Consider the following 23,263-nt stretch of genomic DNA (forward strand, 5'->3'; position numbering starts at 1 on the left):
GGTTCTTTTACTCTTGGAGAAACCATTGACGAGCAAAAGTGCTTAATTTTTAGGAGGTCCCATTTATCTAGTTCATCTGCTGTTTGTACACTTTTAGTTATATTTGGTATTCTATTTATGCCATGTAGTAGGGCCCCTAATGTCGTCCCTATTTTTTCCTTGATGATCTTTATAGTTAAAAAAAAAAAACAACAAAAAACCCTGTTGCCATCCGGTTGATTCCAACACATAGCGACCCTGTAAGACAGAGTTGCCCCATAGGGTTTCTGAGGAGCAGCTGGTGGATTTGAACTACTGGCCTTTGGTTAGCAGCTGAACTCTTAACCACTACGCCACCAGGGATTCTTTATAGTTTTAGGTTTTATATTTAGGTCTTTCATCCATTTTGAGTTAGTTTTTGTGTATGGTATGAGGTATAGGTCCTATTTCATTTTTCTACAGATAGACATCCAGTTTTGCCAGCACCATTTGTTAAAGAGACTGTCTCTTCCCCATTTAATGGACTTCGTCCCTTTGTTGAAGATCAGCTGTCCGTAGGTGGATGGATTTATGTGTGGGTTCTCAATTCCCTTATATTGGTCTGTGTGTCTGTCACTGTTCCAGTACCAGGCTGTTTTGTCTACTGTGGCTGTATAGTAGGTTCTAAGATCAGGTAGTGTGAGGCCTCCTATTTTGTTCTTCTTCTTCAATAATGCTTTACTTATCTGGGGCCTCTTTGCTTTCCATATAAAGTTGGTGAGTAGTTTTTCCATCTCATTAAAGAATACTGTTGGAATTTAGATAGGGATTTCATTGTATCTATAGATCGCTTTGGGCAGTATTGACGTTTTCCACAATGTTAAATCTTCCTGTTCATGAGAATGGTATGCTTTTCCATTTATGTAGGTCTCTTTTGCTTTCTTGCAGCGTTGGCTTGATAACTGATGGTTCTCATGGTACTGGCTAGAAAGCACTTTACAGAGTGCATGCTCTCAAGGCCTTCATTCTGAAGCTCTGGGGCTGAGCCAAGAACGCAGGTCATAACTTTAGTATGCTTTACATTTCTACCATGCAGCCTTATTTATGGAAGCGTATTATAAATTCCCTAGGGGAATCTTTGGAAAGAATTTCAAGAAGCTCTGCTGGCAGGGGTAGAGCGCTATCATTAGATCAGTGTTTCCCAACTGGTCTTCCTAAGTAGAAAATTGCTCCAGGTAATTCTGATATTCACATGCCGTGCTATCTGGTTTAATGCAAGGAGTTTGGCTTTGAGCTTGATTTTGAGATTACCTAAGTATGGAATAGGCTACTTTTTGCTACTGCATACTTTCATTATTTACTTTACATAGAAAGAAGTAGTAGAGAATATAGATGTTCTGCTGTAGGGAAAAAAGGTTTGTCATGTGACCTTGCCTTCTTGTCACATCTGATTAAACTAAAAATGGTTGACTAAATGACCAGACCAATCAGATCATGTGTGTATCACAGTTCAGTAGCCATAAGAAAACCAGTTAGTTGCTAATAGGCTCTAGAGCTCAAGGATTAGAGTCAGGGTCAAATTTAGCACAATGGCAAGTCTAAGCCTTGTGCAAACCAATTATGGGGCTGCATAAATTCAGAATGGGAAGTTCGACTGCAGAGGGGAACGTTAGTTCCATGTGAACCAACTACACTTTGTTTCCTGACTGTGGCTGTTTCTGAAACTCTGCTAGACTTAAACAATAAAGTCCCCTATCTTACTGATGTATTTTCAGTGTGGGAAAATTTTTACTGGCCCCAATATTTTCTAAAGGGTAGATTAAATTTTCTCTGCAAATTATCTTTTTATCCTTAACCTTGATAATGTATAGATTTTGAAAATATTTAGTCTAAACAGCCATTACAAGGACATTATGATTTATATATCACCAAAAAGAAAGGAAAGAAAAACATGAAAGGTGCTCAATAAATATTTGTTGAATGAATAATGACAGTCTTAACAGTAGGATTAAAAAGATTTTCCATTTCATGTTTATTATCAGTGCTTCAGTATAGAACATTTGTAATGATTAGTGACATGTGGACACCAACAGTTTTTTCACCAAACACCAAGTGCCAGTCTTTTCTGGTAAATATTGATTTTCCCCAAACAAAATAACCAAACGTAATTTCAGAAGATGGTGATACCATCAGCATAATTCACTCAAATCATGCACATTATCTGACCATTTCACAAAATTTTTTAAAACTCCCACAAACCTTCCCAGTGTAAAAAGGACTCTTAAAAAATGCATGATAAAATTAAAGTACAAAATCTACTTTGGAAAAGTAGGGAGTTATTTTTCTAGTTTTGCTTTTAAGATTTTTTTTTTTTTAAATCTGTTAAAAAATATGATGGGGAGTGTGTTGAGAGAAGCGGAGAAAAAAAGGGCTTCCAGTTGATGGAGCTTTGAATTATGGTATTGGGAAAGAATACTGAATATACCATGGACTGCCAGAAGAATGAACAGATCTGTCCTGGAAGAAGTACAGCCAGAATGCTCCTTACAAGCAAGGATGGCAAACTTCATCTCACTGGATATTATCAGGAGCAAATAGTTTAAAGCTCAGCTGCTAACCAAAAGGTCGGCAGTTCGAATCCACTAGCTGCTCCTTGGAAACCCTATGGGGCAGTTCTACTCTGTCCTACAGGATTGCTACGAGTCAGAATCGACTTGACCACAACAGGAGAGGAAGGATCAGTTCCTGGAAGAGGATATCACACTTGGTAAAGCAGAGAGTCAGCAAAAAAAGAGGAAGACCCTCAACAAGATGGGCTGACACAGTGGCTGCAACAATGGGCTCAAACGCAGCAATGATTGTGAGGATGGTGCAGGCTGTGGCAGTGTTTCTTTTTGTTGTACATGGGGTTGCTATGAGCCGGAAGTGACTCAACTGCATCATAAAACAACAATTGATGGATTCGACATGTCTGAAAATACTTATGTAAAGGAAAACTTTAAAAGCAAGGGTATATTATAAATAAGATTCTTTCAGAGCAAGATGAACAAATAACAGTTTTTGAATCAACTGCTCCCATGGGAGAGAGATCTTCCTGATGAATGCTTATTTATAGAACCTTCTGTAAGATAGAGTTGGCTATGTCCAAGGATTCGTCTTTTACTAAAACAATATCGTAAGAGTCCATGTACTTTTCTAAAAGTTCATCCACCTAATCAACAGAAAACAAAAGTGAAATTAACACACAGGCAGGAGAAGCAGCAAATAATTTCAGTATCAATCTTACTGTTACGTTAGATCTGTTGGGCAAAATGTAGTACATTTAATTTAAAAAAACATTTGAAATGAAGAAATACTTACAAACTTTCAAGGCTCATTGACATAACAATTTTCCCGAAATGATTTCTCTCTAGTCCAGTTGTTCTCAACTGGGGTAATTTTGTCCCCCAAGGAACATCTGGCAATGTCTAGAGACCTTTTTGCTTCTTACGAATGCGGGGTGCTACTGACATCTAGTGAGTAGAGGCCAGGGATGCTGCTAAACATCCTACAATGCACACAGGACAGCTCCCCACAACAAAGAATTATCTGGGTCAAAATGTCAATAGTGCCAAGGCTGAGAAACTCTCTTCTACTCTAATCTCCACAATGGACTTTGCTGAGAGGCCTCATATAGAGTGTGCACCCTCTCTCTGTCCAATACTTACAGCATGCTTGTATACATAACCAAAGTAAAGGAGGAAAGAGAATCAAAATATCTCTAGACTAACTACTTTCTTAAAGGGCTTTGGCAAAAATTACCTATCAAGTTTCACATTAATTTTTCCTTAAAAGAAAATTAAGTGGCAGATCTGCACTTACTCTGTCATTTAGATATCCAATTTTCAAAATATGTTCAACATTGGTTACTCCATCTGCCATTCTTAAGTCTCCTTGGGAGTCTCCCAACAGAATTATGTTGCTGTTGTCTTTGAGTTGACTGAAATATTCTGTGTTTTTCAAGGCACCATCATGTTTGTTAAATACATGAATTAATTCTCCTTTAAATCCTCTGAGTACCCCCTATTAAAAAAAAAAAAAATCATTTGAAATAATAGCTTTTAACAATGTATCTTCATATTTTGGCATTCTCATCTTAACAGATGGCACTATTATTATCAACATATTTATAAATTTATAGTGATCGCAAAAGCACTTAAATCCAAAACATTCACAATAAGTAAAAAGGGCTCTAAGAGAAAATGGATTTCTAGAGACTTCTTTAAATGATAAAACACAATGAATTGAAAATCCAATTTTAAACATTCATTTTATTCCTAAAAAAATGATCCCACTTTATATATTCTATAACATACTATCTTGACTAGCAAAATTCATACTTTAATAATAGTTCTAATTCACTTCCTTTTCCCCTCATGGATGTTAAGTTTTCAGAGTTACTCTATTAAATTGCTATAAAAGAAGCTTTACTAATTTTAATATTATTCTATAGCTAGCAGAACAAAAGTTTAAGAAAGAGTGTATTATTTTTAAAACTTGGGTATAAAATGGGAAAGATAATGAGTCCCTGAGTAGCCTATCAACTTGGTCTAATTTAATGAATACATTAAACACTAAGTAACAAATACATTTACATGATTAAAATATTTTCAGGTTACATGTCATTATAAAGAATGATTTGGTATTCTTACATTTTCATCAAAATCCATGAAATTGGACACTACTTTGACATTTGGATGATAAACACCAGCTTGACGGATAACTTCCTCTAGTACATCACCAATCCCAGCCGAAAATATGAACACCGGGACGCTGTATTGTTGGAGCTTATCAAAGAAATTTTCATATCCTTCCCTGCAACGTGGAGGTACAAACTTATCATTAAAGAGCAAGATATATCTCCTTTTTACTTAGAAGCTAAATATTTCTACCCAGTTCTATGGCTTATTTATATTCTTATTTCAAAGGACTGTCCAAGAGGGCTCTTACTGATATCTATGATATTATTAGTAGAAGCTTTTCACAACTGTTAACTCTTTGTCAAATTCAATCAACCGAGCAGTCTTTAAACTCACAGTGAATATGGATATAAGCCTACAGTTCAGAATTTACACCACTTAACAGAAAATAATTAAACCACATCTTAAGAAACCCATTTCGGGGAGAGCCTGCTTATCTATTCTGTACTGTTTCCTACTGTGAGGAAAGCAGACCAGCAGGGATTTAGCTGTGTTCTCTCTACATTTGGCATCGTCCTTCCTAAGATCTGGGAGCTGGAGTGATCTTAAAATTTTTTCTTTATTTTTTTACTCTTCCTGGGAACTAAGTAAAGCTGTTGCTGCCTACAAAGGAATGAAATACTGTCCTTACACTCTGAGAATTTAATTAATGCTTTCCTACTTAGAAACAGATCATCTTAAAATGCAGCATCATCGTATTCGCCTAAGAAGATGAAAATTTTAAAAGGTGGTAAAGAGTACTTAAATAAGTCTGAAGATTTTTACATCTTATACATTCATGCATTATGAATATTTTAATTATTTGTTAAAACACATTCACCTTCCTAGAGATAGTTTTCAAGGAAGTTTGAGAATTCAGAAAAGTAGATTCATGTAATTTTGCAAAAGAGTAGATGGGTAAATTCTTTTCTATGGTTTATAAACATTCCTTCCATATTTCATGTCTTACACAAAAGTACTCTGCAAGAAAATTTGAAAATCATCTTGGCTTCATAAATCCGTAAATTAGTCTTAAAATGTTGACTCTAAAGAAAGGAAATGCAAATGAGTACTTAAATCTCATATGTCTCTTATTCCCTACACCAAGATCTAACGTTATTCTAAATGCCTTATCTCACCACTATCTATTTGGTAATAAGTGGCATACTTTGGATGTGTTTTTAGGTGGCATAGTGTTATAGATTATTTTAACAAAAATACATATTTGTATTCATATATAACAACAAAAAAAATTGTTCAAGTTTATAGATGACGACAACAAAAAACACCCAACAAACTTACTTGAGCATAACGTCAGATTCTTCCACAATTTCTTTAAGTTTAGCTTTTGGTAAAGCTTGTTCAACAAGCAAACCATGTGACTTAGTATACCTGGAGTTTATGACCAAAGAAAAAAAGAATATCAATTAAAGCAAACTAAAACTACTATCTTTATTACAATGTATTTTTCAGTGTGAAAAATGCAGTGTTATATTCATCATGTGTATTTCTGGATTTAAATTTTAGAGACTTAAATTCATAACTAATGAATGTATACGTACCCAGGTATCTCAAAGTGTGATATGGAAATTCTTACTGTATTTCCCAGTTCTCCTGAACTCTGACTTTGCTTAAATATGTTCATAATGTAATGAAAGAAAGATAACTCTAAACCTGTTCTTGGTCTACAGATACGAACTGAGTCTGACGTAGGACAACATTAACCATTTCTCTGATTAAGATAAAAAGAATTAGAGCAAAGCCATTTTTTTCCATCTGTGTGCAGTATGTATTTTCAAGAACTGCCTAAATACTCAAGATACTGCCAAGTAAGAAAGAAGAATCCTCGTTATGGGAAGTCTGAAATATAGGTTACCCTGCTTTACAATTACTTAAAAGCATCTATAACCAAAGCATCCCAGTGTAACAGGCCTTCAGAACCTAACTCTCCACTGGATACCTAACAGTCCCCCTGTAAGATCCCTAAGCGGGAGATCTCCCTCCTCTGCCTGGGTCAGCTCCCATCATGTCCATGAGCTCATTCTCCCAGAGAAACTGATTTCACTGCCAGAAAACTCTAATCCTTAGGTAGTCCTTTCTTCTGTCACATTGGAATCAATCTTCTTAAGCCTTCTGACTCTAGTTCCAGTTCTGCCTCTACAGACATGTAGACTAACATCTCCTCGACATTTAATAGCATAACACTGATTAAGTGTGCAAGCTACCTGTTAGATGATAGGATAATGAAGATAAATAACATCATTCCTGGTCTCTAAGATTTAAAACCCACAAGTTGTTGCTTCTCGAAGCTAAGCATTCCCTAGTCCTTGAAATGTTCCTCAAATGGGTAACTCTAATTTCTCTGATCATCCTGGTAGACTCCCTCTATGCACTCTTACGTTTGTCAACATTTCTCTTAATGACATCCACCCAGAACTCAACACCTCAACACAATGCTGTCATGCAACTAACACCAATAGTCACTGATTTATATAACATTAAGTTCAAATAAATTCAGAGTCAATTAAAAATCCTAGTTCTTTTTCTATAAATATTTACCTACATCTTATCAATACAACTTTTTTTTTTTTTTAATATACATGTTTTTATTGAAGACTTAGTGCAGGATTTTTAATTTATTCCTACTGAACTTCATCTTAACACAAACAAAAAAATCCCAGACTGTTAGAGTGACTGGAGAATTGAGTTCATTTTCTTATATTTAATTCATTACTCTAACTCACTGGATAATTTTTGAATCTATTTATATATAGGAGGAGAAAGCAAATCCTTTGTTGTAACTGTAATGTTATTTTATTGTATTTCTAACCCTCCTGCCCCGCAATACACACTTACCATTCTACCATGTAAGGGTACTTCTCTTCTATGGTAAGAACAGGATCAATTTCAATAGCATAATATTTTTCCTTTAGTTGGAATAACTAGAAATAAATGAATAACTTCATCATGAATGAGATGGCACAGTTTTGTCATTAATCTGCTTAGTCTTACAGAAAGCCAAACAGTGTAAACAAGTGTTCTCCATAAACTGCTTTACAGGTAAAGATTAGATCATCAGTGCTTAGCTAATGCATATATTGAAGAGATCTTTGTTGATCTTACGTTTACACGTAATTAAATATACCTGCAGAAAGCTACCTTTTTTTTCTTTAAGTACTTTCAGGCCAGCAATCTGTTGAAACCATCAAATAGCCAAATTATCACATACAAAAAAACAACTTAAGTCCTCATAAAAGTATTAAATTTGATTCACATTTTGAATATTATTTTAAGGTTTATACAGATAGACGCATACTAAGCAAAACAGATCAATTTAAGGGACTGAAGCCTACATAAAACCAAAGTACTTTTGTTTTAATTTTTCAGTTAACAGAAGGACACCAGAGTATTTTGCAAATTGTTTTAAAAATTTTAAAGTATTTTTTTCTGATTGTTGTTAAAAAGTTACTGCTAATTTTTACTTTAACATATGTTGAGCGTATATCACGCATACAGCAATCAACCCAGCATTTATGGACTGCTTACTATGTGTCACGGATGGTTATAAGCATTTGACATACGCTCTTGTTTGTGGGAATACCCTGAAGAAATTCTCAGGCAAAAAGGGTAATGAAGTCTTTGAGTAACTCTGGATTACTGTTAGTGTTTACCTTTTTTCGACATTCATCTGTAACCAGTTTACAGTTGTCAATGATATCTAAAGAAAGAAAGCAAAATAGGTATTAAAATAAACACTGTAACTGGTGATATCACTACAGTCAATAATTTACTATTTTTCTTTTAAGTTTAAATGCAAAGTCGACTAGCATGGTAATTACAACTTTTGGTTTTAATGCTATAATAATTTATATGCCATTGCTAGAGAAGTTAATGGTTTAAAATCTGAGGTTTAATGAGTGCTCCTTTATACCGCTGGCTAGACAACTCCAAGTCTTTAAAGACTGTGAATTGTGTTCTGACTGTTCCCATTTTCACCCTTCTTTTTAATAGGAGTATATCTTTGAAATACACTTTTTCTTAATAAAAAGATAAGAGATGCTTAATGTGAAAATCCAGAAAACACATTACTGTAAAAAAGGAAACAAAAAGTACTCAAAATCTTAACATTCGATAATATATTTTAGTGTATTTCGTATCAGTCTTAGAATTCTAGAATATCATTTAGAGAAGAGATTATACCAGATCTATAAATTTGAATTGTTTTCTTTTTTTAATTTTACATTATAGCCTAGATTTTCCCATGTAATGAAAAGCTCTCCGTAAATATCATTCATAATGGTTACATATGCTGTCTTATGTGGGTATGACATAATTTACACCATTTTCCCTAGTGTTAAACTTTTCAGGTTGTTTCCAAGCTTTTGCTATTATAAATAATTTTATGTTGAGCTTAATTACCACTATTTTTATGAATAAAGCCTTTTTCCTACATTTAGGACTACATGCTTAGAAATTTTCCGAAAAGGAATAACTGGGTCAGAAGTTATTAAGATTTTTACCAGTTTTTATACAAGTTATCAAACCGATTTCTCAATCTATAGATGGACCAATAGTAAATGAAAGGGCACTTTTCACTGCTTGTCAAGTTGACAAGTATTATTAAAAAACCCACAGCCAATTTGGAATATACAAAAGGCATATTTTCCTAGCAATACATTTTAACTGGGAATCTATTTAATCATTGACCTTTTTTTTAACTTAATTTACACATACACAACATAAAAATTTGGTAGAATTCCTAGAAAACACAAAGTTTTTGATAAATGCTGTTTCCTTAGGTTAATGCAAAATTTAAAATTCATTTAAATATTTCTTGAATAATCAAGAGGCCACACTTAGAAAAAATTTCAGAAGTCTTCATTCCTTTTGTAACTAAAACCATATATACAAATAGCCATTTTATACAATACAAGGCAAACAAATCCTCAAAATATAATCAAGAAAAAGCAGGTCCTTTCTTTCCCAGATCCCATTACTTTCAATGTCCAAAAAGAATAAAAAAATCAGTAATCTCTCAGGTAATACAAGTCAAAGAATCTTAAAATAATGGTTACTTTATGAATAAGTTGTTTCAGAATGTCACACTTACTATGACAAGTTGGGCATCTCTTCCCTTTGTAGGAAAATCTACTTAGTGTCATATCAAAGTCTGTTATTATCTGTAAGGAAAGGGAGAACGGCATTACATAAACACAGCCACCAGGGCAGAGGTCTTGTGTGCTCCCCACATGCGTACTGCACGCTTCCTAAAGGTACTCACTGTGCTTGGTCCTGGCCCCTAGTGCAGAGGTTATTCTCTGTATCTGAGTTTTCAAATGCAGCTCATGTATAAAGTTCTGGGAATGATCCTAGCTACAAGGTGATACCTTACGTGCCCTAGCCCTGTCACCAAATAAAATCTGAATAATCAGTATAGAAACTTCCAATTATAGGTGATATGGTTACTATTCTTTTTAGAATAAAGCATTGCATAATTTCAACCCACTTGGGTCAATGTACAAAAACACAGAGGAAGCAATTAAACTCTCTTAGTTACTCACAGTGGTACTTTATTTAAGGAACCCTGATGGCATAGTGGTTAAGAGCTACAGCTGCTAACCAAAACGTTGGGAGTTCGAGTCCACCAAGCACTCCTTGGAAACTCTATGGGGCAGTTCTACTCTGTCCTATAGAGTCACTATGAGTTGGAATCGACTGGACGGCAACGGGTTTGGTTTTTTTTTAATACCAATGAATGAACAACACATGAAAATAGTTTGCCAGCTCTTAAAGCTCATTTTTTCAAAAATGTTTAAAAAAAAGCAATATTTTTTACTGAATATCCAGATTGTCCTGGTTTTATTTATATTTAAAACATTCTTTTAAAAAAGGAGAATTAAAAAAAAAAATCAGCTACCCTCTAATCAGATTATATCTTAATTTGAACTATAATGATTTACTTAATTAAAAGATGGAAGAACAACTTGAGAGTGTATACTTTTTAGTATTATTCTTAAAATGATTTAATACTTGTGCACAGCAGTTTTATACTTTAGTCTGAAGAATAAGATTATTTCAAGTCTTAATTTTTTTGTCTTATTGTGGTAAAATAAATATATATACATATACATACATACATATGTAAAACATCTGCCAATTCAACATTTCTTCCATGTACAGTTCAGTGACATTGATATACAACTACCATCAATATCCGTTTCCAAAGTATTCCACCACCATTAACAGAACCTCAGTGCCCCCGAAGCAATGACTTTCCCTTTCTCCCTCTCTCCTGGCCCCTGGTAAGCACTAATACACTTGGTCTCTATACATTTGCCTAATCAGGATATTTCACATAACTGGGATCATTTAATATTTAAGGCTATTAATTTTTGTGTTTCCAATGGGGTATTTTGTATATTTTAGACCAACTCTAGATATATCTTTTAGATTTTGGGTTCTGGAAGGATAGGCAAAGCTTATCTAAATTTACTTTACTTGGATTTTAACAAAATATGGTATAAATAAGCCTGATTGAATATTAACAATAAAGGATTCTTGATAATTATTCACCTGAAGTTTGGCAGCTCCTCCTTTGATAAGACCACAGATAATTTCTTCTACTCTTGCAGGGTTCTTGATGCGAACAGAACCTTTCTGGAATTCTGGCATCTAAAAAATAAAAGGAAATTAATTAACTTTTTAATTCCTTTTTTTCCCAGATTCCTCTGATTACCCAAACAGAAGCCTGTACTATGTAAAGATGTAATGTACATTATATCTTGTGTATAAATTACCACTCACACAGAAAAAGTCTACAGCACATCCGCGGTTTGCATACAGATTAGGATATAACCACATTTATAACTCATTTACTTGATCAGAAAGGGTACTTTTTTCTAATTAGAAAAATAATGCATGCTTACCACAAAAATTACAGAAAGTATAAAAAAGAAAAGTCACCTAGAATCCTACTACCTCAAAATAAAACAAGTAAACATTTTAGTTTATTTCCCATTAGTCTCGTTTCTATGATTACACACACCCAAGTATATGCAGTTTTAACTCATTCTTGTTACATGCTTTTGTGTCTGGCTTTGTAAAATTAATGTTATTACATACGTAGTTAAGAAAATATGTTTTCTCAGAATTCATTAATCAAAGCAGAACGCCAGAACTAAACAGAGATTAATATTTGAACTTTGTGATAAAGTGCCTTTCTACTTAAGATTCGGCTTATATCCATATTTACATATGGATTTCTATTTCCGAACAGAAAGTGAATAAATATTACATGATTATTCCCCATAAGTTTACATCTTTGTACAAATCACTAAAATATATTTAAAACGTTTTAAAATTTGACGAGCTGCTTCAAGATATTTGTTTCTTTGTGGTTGTTGTTAGATGTTGTCAAGTCGGCGCTGACTCATGGTAACTTTATGTGTAACAGAACCAAACGCTGCCCGGTTCTGTGCTGTCTTCATGATTGCTGGTATGTTGGCGTCCACCGCTGGAGTTACTGTGTCAATCCATCTCATTGACGGTTTCCCTTGTTTCTTTTGGCCCTCTACCAAACGTGATGCCGTCTTCTAGCAATTGGTCTTTCATGATGACATGTTACAAAGTAAGTGAACTAATGTCTTGCCATCCTCACTTCTAAGGAACATTCTGGTTTTATTTCTTCTAAGACTGATTTGTTTGTTCTTTTGGCAGTCCATGCTATATTCAATATTCTTTGCCAACACCACAGTTCAAATGCATCAATTCTTCTTCGGTCTTCCTTTTTCACTATCTAACTTTCACATGCATATGAGGCGACTAAAAAGACCAAGGCTATGTCAGGCACATCTAGCCATCAAAGTGACATCTTTCCTTTTGAAAACTTTAAAGAGATCTTTTGCAGCAAAAAGTTTTGTCCAATGCAAAAAGTTGTTTGCTTTTCTGACTGCTGCTTTCATGGATGATTGTTGACCCAAGGAGAATGAAATTCTTGACAACTTCAATTTCTTCTCCATTTATCATAATATTGTTTACCGGTCCAGTTGTGAGGACATAATTTTTATATGCATCCTTTTCATGGTACTATGTCCCAAATAATTTGTTCATTGTTCTTGGCATAAATTTTATGACAGATTTATTTCAAGTTAAGACAACTGCCCAAAAGTAGTAGACCACCTGGGTTTAGGCTGTTAACTGGGCTAGTTTATATAGAGGGCTTTAGAGTTACTCAACAATCTAATGTTAAATATTGTTTCTTATTTCTACCCTATCACTAATACGATCACTGAAAAATCAGTACAAGCAACACAGTGTTCTCACAGCACATCTATAAGAAGCCTGGGAGGAGGAAACTATGGATCACTTTATAATCAGTTCAGCAGTACAGACAACAGCAGCACCTCAGATCAAGGTTCTATATTGTTTGTACCAGGTAATCTTTGTTTATTTTCAAGTTTTTATTCTGGGTATGTTACTGCCAATACTAATATATTTCATTAGTATTATGGACACAGTTATGAAAAATTCCCTAAAGTGTCTATCTCTGCCTATAAGATAATCTGACCAGGTAAGTCTATCAAGTCCTATATTTTTCCTATATAGCAGACAAAAGTAGAAAACCAGAAAAAGGTTAGAATGTTTTCCAAAGACCGGAAGATGAAAACAGAAATGTAGAGGAAAGATAAGTTATGACATTCATTAACCTATTATTTGTGAAACAAATATCTGCCAAGTGTCTGCTTTGTGCGAAACGTTCTTGCTAGTTGCTAGGGATATGGTGATGAGCAGCACTTACAGCTTTCCTGTTATGTTTTGGGGACCACTGCTCTTTTGGAATATCACTTCTGTAACCCCCTTTATAGATACTTCAGCTAGTAAGTTCATCTCTTAACAACTAATGTCTGTTCTTACCTCGCCTTAACTGACAAATGGACAGTAATCAGCATACCCTTGGTTCAATAATTAACGTACTACACGCTGGAAGCAATGGAGGATATATGCTGCTGACTATTTTTACCAAGAAAATTAAGCATTTTACTTCCGTGTATTCATTCTGGGTAAGATGTCCTCCCTCAAGCAAATCAGATCAGAAAAGCAACAGGACCATCTCGGGGTATACTGGTTTTTGCTAGGCCAACAACTATTAGATTGGTTTATTCTAAATTACTGAGGCCTGAAAGAGAACCAGTGGCTACAGGCATATGTATCTCTGCTTCTGCACATCATACAACCATTCATTTTCAGGTAAATAAGTAGTGAATACCCAAATAGCACTAGAATGAAATAACAGTGATGAAAATAGTAAATGCCAGAGCAGCTACTTTCCCCAGAGAATACATTAAATTGGAGGGGGGGGCATAGGTGTAAAAAATATAAAAATGATATTATACGTGCCTTGGATTATATAATATACTACACCCTCCCTCACACAATATCCATACAATGACACTGCAATGTATGACAAATACATCTCAGGAATTTGAGATACTGAGCATTTTACTCAAATATTTTAGACTGTGGCATAGGCGATCTAATCAAAGGATACCGTATGAAATATGTCAAAAACACCAGAATATCAGAACATTAAGCAGCATACTGCAAGAGTATGCCCTTCATCATCCATCATCCTTTTGTTACCTCCCCAAACCCTTTCTTCAATTGCTTGTGTTGTGACACATAAAAATAACAATACTTCAAATGTGAAGGGCAGCATAAAACAAAATGAGACTAAAAGGGCACACTAGCCCAAGGGCAAGAACAAGAAGGCAAGAGGTGACAGGAAAGGTGGTAATAGGGAAACCAAGACTGAGAAGGAGGGAGTGCTGGCATGTCATGGGGTTGGCAACCAATGTCACAAAACAATATGTGTACTAATTGTTTAATGAGAAGCTAGTTTGTTCCGTAAACTTTCATCTAAACTACAATAAAAAGAAAAAGGGTTAAAAAAATGTGAAGGGCAAAATGTTTTGAGTTGTCTGAAGACTTTTCAGTTTGATTTTCAGTCTAAGGATAATAAACAAAAGGCCAAAACTTTCTACCATTTGTGATAAAAAGAAAACCATTTTATAATAAGGCTGTAATGTAAAATTTTGGGGGAGGAACAAGGCGTTCCTGACAAGAATCAGGGTTCGTTGGATGACTGGCACCTAATCTGAATCAACACTAAAGATGATCAATTTGGATTACAAAATGAAAGATAATAATACATAAATGCATACTTTTTATACTAATAGACTGTTATTCTTAAGTGAAAACAAATCACAAATTAAGGGTTAGTATTTTTTTATAGGCAGTATAATTCATATTCTAAACACAGACAAAAAAAGTACTTATACTTTGAATTTATATATGTGCTCATTTCCCTAAGTTTTAATTACTTTAATATTACCCTAATAATGTTTACCTGTATTTTTCTAAAACTGACCCACATCAAAATTAGCTTAAATCACTTGAGAATCTTGGTCAGAAGCTCTTAGGAGAAATACTCTTTCTTGGTTTTCCAGAGTTCACATTTTGTATTGGCAAAAGACCCCACTAGTGCACTGGTACAAAAGAGCTGGCACCTCAACAACAGGGTGAGCAGGATGGGACTACAGAAAAAGTATGGACTTAAAGTTACATATTCAGGCAGGCACATTTACTCACGTATATAGATGACTACGTGATTATTTGGAACGTTACGCATTCCTAAGTTTTAGTAACAGCCATCTCCCCCTGCCTACCAATTATCTCCCCATTAAGGTAGTGTAGGCCAAATTCTTTCATTCATTCACCAGATATTTATTAAGTGGAAGGCACAGTATTAAATGGCTCTGTAAGGGATACAACACTTTTAGTACAATATACATCTTACCCTTAAGATACACATTCTCTAACATGGACTGTAGTAGAGGAACCCAAGTAATAAATACACGTCCAGATAAAATTCAAGGAGAACTCAGTTTTTCTGAGATAACTTCTGCTGGGGCCAAAGGAAGAGCAGCTAACTTAGCCAGGCTTTGGGGGAGAAGCAGGGTTTGGATAAATTAAAATTGGGGGAAAAGAAAGAAAGGAAGGGACTGAAGTACAAGATTAATGCGGGGAAAAGATAAACAGCTGTGTTTGTCTGGGACACAAGAAGTGTGTAAAAGGTTTGGAAGGGGAGATTTAAAGCCAGACTATTAGAAGTTAAGAACAACATCCTAAGGAGCTGTCAGTCTAAAATAGTATCAATAATTTAGAAAAGCAACCCCATGGTAAAAATTGTCTAAATTAATGCAATGATAGTAAAAAACAAAAACCAATCTTTTGGCTTATTTCCCTTCAACAGTCTGAACAATTGTGGGTCGACTACATTGAGACTTGCTTCTGAAAGAGACACATACTAAAGAGAGGGTTCTAGGACCCAAGTGACAACAAACTACCTAAATTAGGGTAACCATTACATTACATTGTTTTCGTGGTACGGAATTCTTACACACTTGTATTCATTTTGGTTAAAATAAAAAATCAACTAAAGCAAGAAAATAAGTTTTAGGTGGGCTTAATTCTACATATCAGAGAAAAATGCTCTAGCCTGATGAACCAAACGGTAATTACACAATGGATGCAAAGATCATGTCTATGTATTATGTCAAACCATTTGAAACTGCTGATACTAAAATATATTTGACCTATAAAAATGGCAATTTCATATGTTTCAACCTAACGGCAATAACTAAACTGATGACTTAACAGCACTTTGAATCAGCTTTTACCTTCACTCATGCACTGGTTGAGGGAAGGTAAGATGAACAAGAAATTTATTAATTGTGCCACAAAGCTATCTGGTTGCTAAGTTATGTTCTGGTTTATAAGCTCAAACCAGAATAAGAGAAAGAGAAAGAAAGGGGTGAGAGGAGTGGGAGAAAGAAGGATAAAAAAATAAAAAGAGGAGAAGAAGAATACAAAAATAAGAAGAAATCTCAGGGACAGTTGTCCTCTTTAAAAAGAAAGGGAAAAACTATGATTTTTAAGATTCTGTCATCACAGTAAACAGAATGGGTATATTTTCTCCCCACATGTACCAATAAATATGCTGCCTAAATGGTTAAAACATTTACTAACATAATACACAATAATACTCAGCAGACTAACATTTACTGAGTGCTTACTATGTGCTATTAAAAACTTTACCTACTTTTCATTAGATATGAATAAGAACAACACGGTGGTTTCATATCCCATGTCTTTCATATCCAAGAGTATTACCTTTCTTCAAGGGTATCACAGATACCTTTGAGTTGAGATCTGAAGCCATTATGACCCCTAAGCCTATATTTTTCCCTACCATATCCTAGCATCTTTAACGCAATGAACTCTACTGTCCTACAAGATGTATTTTTTTAAAAATTGAATCCTTGTCATTTTATTCCAAAGGCCTAAGATAAAATATCTTACACTGTATTGTTACTGAGCAATGAAAATTCAGCATTAAAAGGAATAAGGTAACAATTTTATATGGTGAGAAATACATAATGCACACTGTATTTTTAGCAAAAAAAAAAAAATACAAAGGTAAGTTGAAATTCAATTCAACAAATATTTAAGGTTTCGTTGTGTTGTGTCAAGCACTGGGAAGAAAGACCTGTATAAAGTTATGGTCCCATAATTAATTACCTGGTTACAGACAGATTAAAGTGGTGAAGAGTCACCATTAATAAATGGAACTGGAAATATTTCAAATACCCACCATTTTCACATGTACAGCAGACTCTTGATTAGTCATTTCTTGGTTATCCAATCTTCTGGATTTTCCCAGGTGATGTCACAGCAAAAGAGGGGAAAAAAAAAGGTACATGTGACATGCATACATTTCAGGCTCTTCATGTATGTTGATACACATTAAGGTGGTAACTGGTATGATTTAAATACCAAGTTACTGTACGCATCTTTTTTTTTTTCTTTCCTAAGAAGCTCATCAAAGGTTTTATTCTATCTGGCAAAATTTTGGGTTAAAAATTTTATATGGGGAATTGGAAGTCTCCCATAACAACTCATATTGTGTGGATAAAGAGTTAAAGTACATATTTGTAAGAAAATGCTTTATTGAAGAAACATTTTATCAACTTTTTTCTACATGTAAGAATGAAGTTTATGGGAAAACTATATATTACTACTATTAAATCAATATAAATCGAGCAAAGTAAGGAGAAATAATACATGAGTTCAATTTTTCCTTAAAATTTCTAATTTTGTGAAATGATGTGACTAAGATCTCAGTTGTACATGAATCTACCAGGAAGTCTAGCACACAGCGGGAGTGTGATAGTGTCTGTCATATGAATGAGCATTTTAGGGGTTTGGGTGAAGTTCATTCATTGTTATTCATTAAATCAAAAAAAGTAGTTTCTAAAACATCTTTCATCATTATTTAAATTTTTTTTAGTAGGGAAAATCACTTATTTTTCTTCCATATGACTTTACATTTAAATTTATTCTAAGAAAGTAAAATCTTATAATCAAAGCACAATCAAAAAAAAGGCAACCTATTTGAAGGGAAAAAAATCTTTTTTTTTTTTTCTTAAACTCAAGTAACAGAAATTGGACATAAGATTGTGTTCTTTATGATTAAACATATTACAGCAGAAATACCAAAGCTTCTCAGATTCTAAAAACCAGCCACCTCCTCTTCCATTTTAAAGTCTGAGAAATTTGGAAACGTCTTATAAAACGTATTTTATCCCCTTTCCTGTAAGAGCTGCTAGTAAGTTGATGGCCTTATAATTGAGGGCATCTTAGAGCTGAATAAGCATAGTGTTTCCAAATGGTAATATGATACTTCCAATTTTTCACATCTGAAAAATAATGTGATGTCTATAAAAGTACCTATCTATCTGCACTCTATCGGCTTCATAAACATTTGATCACCACTCCAAAAGTGAAATCATAATGGTAGCTGGGATTCAGCAATCTTTTGTTGAGATGATTACAGCTAAGTAAAACTTTACTTGGTCTAACTTCTTTCTGTCATAGTCATCTATCTTTAACAAAGAAGAAGATATCATAAACTGCTTGCGAATCCATTTCTTTTACAGAAAGTAAAACATACAATATTAAATGTTTATGGCTTTTCTTTGATGTTTAATATCTGAAAAGGAGACTAGATTTCTCAGATAGTACTAAATAAAATCATTTTATTAACCTGAAAAAGAGGAAGAAGAGTGTGGAAAAGTACAGTAGTTTATAAAAACACCACATAATCTATGCACCATTTGAAAAGCCCAAAGGAAAAGAGTTCATGCAGTGATGAATATATTTTGTATCTGGCAATCCACGATCTTTTTGTTGCACACAGCCAGGCAGCACACAATTTCTCTACACTTCCCCCCAAGTATGGTTTTTTTTTGAACTTTAATTTTTTAGTTAACAACATCAACAACAAAAAAAATCAAGCCAGTGCTGGTAGGTTAAAGAATATTCTTGCTCATGGTCTCTTCTAATTTTATTTAAACAAAACAAAAACAAAAAAGTTATCAGAAATTTGATAACGGTCAACTTTAGCAGGGCATTATTTTTGATAAGTAAACCCAAATGCTCATGGATAGAATGCAAATTTCAACTAAAAGTCTTTTATTTCTTCTGCATCTTCAATGGCAATCTGACCAGCATTTATCTGTGGTTAAAGATAATCTCAAATAAAGTGATACTATAGTCCTTATACAAAAATTACTTCTAGGTCTACATCATTATGAAAGTATAAAGACTAAGGCATAATAAATGTCAGCATTCTGGCATTATACTAAAGAAGACACTGAAATTTAGGGCGAGTTATTTTTAAACTAATAGACTTGTAAACCTATACTTGGTATATAAAGTTCTGGCTTGCTTTGCCAACAGTCATCTGTTGCAGATGCTTTATTTAAGAGAAGAGTTGTTGGAAAAAACACATCAGGGGTAGAAGACTTTTTCAAAAATAGAAAATACTACCCTTGAACTATGAACTCTCTTCAAAGGAAGTTTTAAGTCTTTGGAATCCTTAAATGTGGACTACCACATCTTTGAAACTGGAAAACAATTATTTTGTATGCTTTCGGATAAGGTTAAGGTCTCTACTACAGCAGTGTTCATTACAAGGAACATGTAGGACAAGGCTAAAGACCAAACAGGAGGTAAGAACTTCATTTAAATAGCAGAACCTTGATAACAGAAAGTTTTAGCTATCATGTTATTTCATTTTCAGATGAGTAACTTTATTTTAAAAATATAGTTTACAAATTAAGGAAAATTTGTGTGTCTACATGAAAAACTTACTTACTTTAAAACAAGTTTTAAAGTATCTGAAGAGAATTAAATACTTTTAAAGGCTCGTTTGATTTCGTCTCAGGAAAAGTAGAAAAAAAAAGATTAAATTCATTAACATGTCTTCAAAAGTTGTGTCTCTGCTTTTGATACCTGTAGAAACATTTATACTACACGATACTACACGAGGTAATGATATTTTGAATGGTAAGCTGTTTACTATTTAATTAAGAAAAGGCATGTATTACTATAATGTGGACAGGGGTCTCAGCAACAGTACTAAATTTTTACATTTGTACTTTTCCAGCAACCTGTAATACTTATACTAAGCTTGGGTTTTAAAAAATGTCACTATCTTAAGGTGATGAGGGGCTGGGATTGAGAAGTTACACTTCCACACATGGAAAATCAAACTGTAAGTTCAAGGTTATTTCGGTAAGGGTTGTAAATCAGCTTCTTCCGGCATTTAAATAACTTCCCTAATTAGATTTTCAGCACTGCAGTGGAAAAAAAAAAGTCAAAACACAACACTGGAAAGTGAAACTTTCTCGATAAGGACAGAAAAAAAAAAAAGCGAAACTGAGTAGCAAAAGGTGGGAGGGGAAGATGAGGAAGGAAGAAAGAAAAATAGATTTCAAAGGCTAGTTATTTAAAAATTGACAATTTATACCAATTGTCTTTAATAATACCACCTGGCTTCTCAGTCAGAAGTTTATGAATACTAATGAAAATAGAGAATTTCAGAGCTGGTAAACTTCAGATACTTAGTCATCTACCCTGCCTTCAATATCCAAACTGTTTTTCAAAGATGAAGAAACTAAGGCACATGGCAATTGCAATCATTTAATACTGATTACCCTTAAGGCACTTTGAGTTCTTCTGTCCTTGTTTTGTCCTAGAACAACAGCACAGGTGGCAAGCAATACCCAGAGACGGAGGGCTTGGATACAGGCTGCTAATAAAAAACCAAGCAAACTGCTTTAAGAAATGGTCTGCTGCATTATCTAACTTTTCTGACTTAAAGAAGATAAAACTATACAAAATACGAAGAATTCAATGATCTAAATCCAACTTAGTCATAAGCTTAGTTCTAGGCTTTTACTGTAATATGCATGTTTGAATCTTAATTTTCAATACACAATTTGTTATAAGTCTTAGGGGTAGTAATCCATCTTTTATCAAGTCAGAAAAATACTCGTGTAATCCCATTCCGTGATATCCTGGGCAAAACTCAAAGGCACAAAATTAAATTTAATCATTTTCATTACTAGCGGTAATAAACAGTTGCCAATCCTAGGGCACAAAGCATGTGGCTATCACAACAAAGCTGAGTTACATAGCAACTGAATGAACAACAAAATTGGATCTTATAGTTTTGCTTTGTTTTTCTCCCCTCGAAAAGAGATTTCTGAGGGTACTTTGCTTTTTCTTAACATTAACATGTCAAACAAAAAGTCCTTAAAATTAGATCCTTTAATTATAATTTCTAAGACCTAAGATACTCTAAAGTTTCATACATTCATTTATTTGCAAACTAAAGACACTTTTACACAATACTGGATCATTCCACTTTCATTTCCTAAATTGGTATTTTTAAACGCCTGAAATTTCAACAAGATCATCAAATAGGAATCATTTGAAGTTAAACAAGAGAAGCTCATGTGTTTACATGAACTGTATATACTTACCCAAAGGTAACCGGACCAGCTACGCCAGGGAAAGAAAATTCTTCCTGTCTGAGAAGTACTAATATAGCACAAGGTGCAACTAAGGGCGGTTCCAGAAGCCTTGACTAAGCTCTATGCAAAGTCAGCCTAGTGACGCCTCGCTACACAGTGCTGTGTTATGCCCTGGACTATAGCCTTGCTAGCTCTCAGCCAGTTACTAGTCTACAGAACATTATCGGTAGAAATAACTGATGGCTCGGGGCAGTAGGATTTCAAGTGATTTTATATCTTTCTTTGTATTTTTCTATATTGTTGGTTCATTTTAATAGAAGCATGCATGGATTTACAACTAACATCTGGAATTTTTTTTTTTTAAATAAAGTTCCTTTCTTGTTAGATGTTAAGAGCAGTGAAACTGCTGTTGAAGAAAAGTACTTTTATCTTTTCCAGAGAGCTAGTTTTGCCTTTAACCTGAGTAGTAGGAAGGCAGTAAGCTAATACGAAGGTCAGGACCTGGTAGATAAGTTAGGCTACGGGCTCTGGGAAGCTTTATCATTAAGGACATGGGTGAACTACATTTATGTAAATACATTTTTATATCAGCCTTCTCTCTACTGTGCTGAGGAGAAATCTAACCCAGGCAGTATTTCAGTAGTCAAAGTTTGTAAAGTAGTATTTTCTATTAAAAATAAAACAAACAAAAAATTTTAAAAGGCCATTAACAAATTAACCAATCTGGTTCCTATTAAGTATGAAGAATGTGGCACTGCTACCTTATTTTAATATGATTAGAAGATTCATAACCAAACATTCTTCTAAGAGGAAAACTTAAATTCTAAGAAGTAATGGAGGATATAGGTAGAGTAAGAGAATTATGGCTCAAGAGCAGCCAGGTGCTCCATTTTGAAAATCATGTATGAAAATGATGACAATAACTGTCCTGTAATATATTCATATAGCTAAGAAAAGAATTTTAAATATATCACTTTGAAAGATGACTCAAGACAAACTGCCTTCAACAACAAAGAGTGTTAAGCGTTAGGGTTTCACAACCCTTTTCGGAGGGCTATTTATTCAGTAATACTAAAATCGTCAGTGGTGATTACACACATGATTGATGTAACTGTACAAGCGAAAAATGTGGAATTGGCAAATGTGTTCTTTATTTATAGCAATGTGGCAGCTAGCTTCCATAAAGATTACAGCCTATAGAAACTCCACGGAGCAGGTCTACTCTGTCCTACAGGGGTTGCTGTGAGTCAGAACAGACTTCACGGCACACAACAACAACCTTCTTTGGAGCAGACTGCCAGGTCTTTCTCCCATGGAGCCACTTGGTGGTTAGAACTGCCAATCTTTCGGTTAGCAGCTGAACATGAAACCGTTGTGCCGCCAAGACTCCTATACAGCCCTTAAGGATGATTATAAACAGCTAAAATTTATTATACTTTTTACTATGTGCCAGATACTTCTGAGCACTTGCCATTCCTCATCGTGGATAATATAAAAACCCTAAGAAGTATATGCTATTATTATCCTTATTTTACAGGTGAGTAAATTAAGGCTTGAAGCTAGTAAGTGGCAGAAATGGATTCCAACTCAGATCTCTAACTCCAGGATTCATGATTGTAACAATAGAACAATACTGCTCCTCAAGAT

At 34.2% G+C, this 23,263-nt stretch overlaps 1 protein-coding gene across 6 annotated transcripts in view; it reads right to left on the minus strand.

Moving 5' to 3' along the window:
* Positions 1-1,966: 1,966 nt before the first annotated feature.
* The window catches only part of NT5C3A (5'-nucleotidase, cytosolic IIIA), a 57,712-nt gene continuing 36,415 nt past the window's right edge, over positions 1,967-23,263 (minus strand). Inside the window, exons 1-11 of one of the 6 annotated variants that reach the window (XM_049894071.1) lie at positions 21,626-22,273; positions 20,795-20,889; positions 17,389-17,443; positions 11,250-11,348; positions 9,787-9,856; positions 8,348-8,394; positions 7,533-7,618; positions 5,979-6,068; positions 4,650-4,812; positions 3,820-4,020; positions 1,967-3,169 (exon numbers count right to left, since the gene is read on the minus strand). In XM_049894071.1, the coding sequence (XP_049750028.1) occupies positions 3,068-3,169; positions 3,820-4,020; positions 4,650-4,812; positions 5,979-6,068; positions 7,533-7,618; positions 8,348-8,394; positions 9,787-9,856; positions 11,250-11,348; positions 17,389-17,424 (894 nt within the window). In that variant the 5' untranslated portion in view covers positions 17,425-17,443; positions 20,795-20,889; positions 21,626-22,273 and the 3' untranslated portion in view covers positions 1,967-3,067. Of the gene's footprint in view, positions 3,170-3,819; positions 4,021-4,649; positions 4,813-5,978; positions 6,069-7,532; positions 7,619-8,347; positions 8,395-9,786; positions 9,857-11,249; positions 11,349-17,388; positions 17,444-20,794; positions 21,591-21,625; positions 22,274-23,263 lie in introns of those variants that run through there. The other 5 variants (XM_049894068.1, XM_049894070.1, XM_049894069.1 and 2 more) reach the window with 5 other exon arrangements.

This window comes from Elephas maximus, chromosome 8 (assembly GCF_024166365.1).
Source record: "Elephas maximus indicus isolate mEleMax1 chromosome 8, mEleMax1 primary haplotype, whole genome shotgun sequence".
NCBI classification, from domain to species: Eukaryota; Metazoa; Chordata; class Mammalia; order Proboscidea; family Elephantidae; genus Elephas; species Elephas maximus.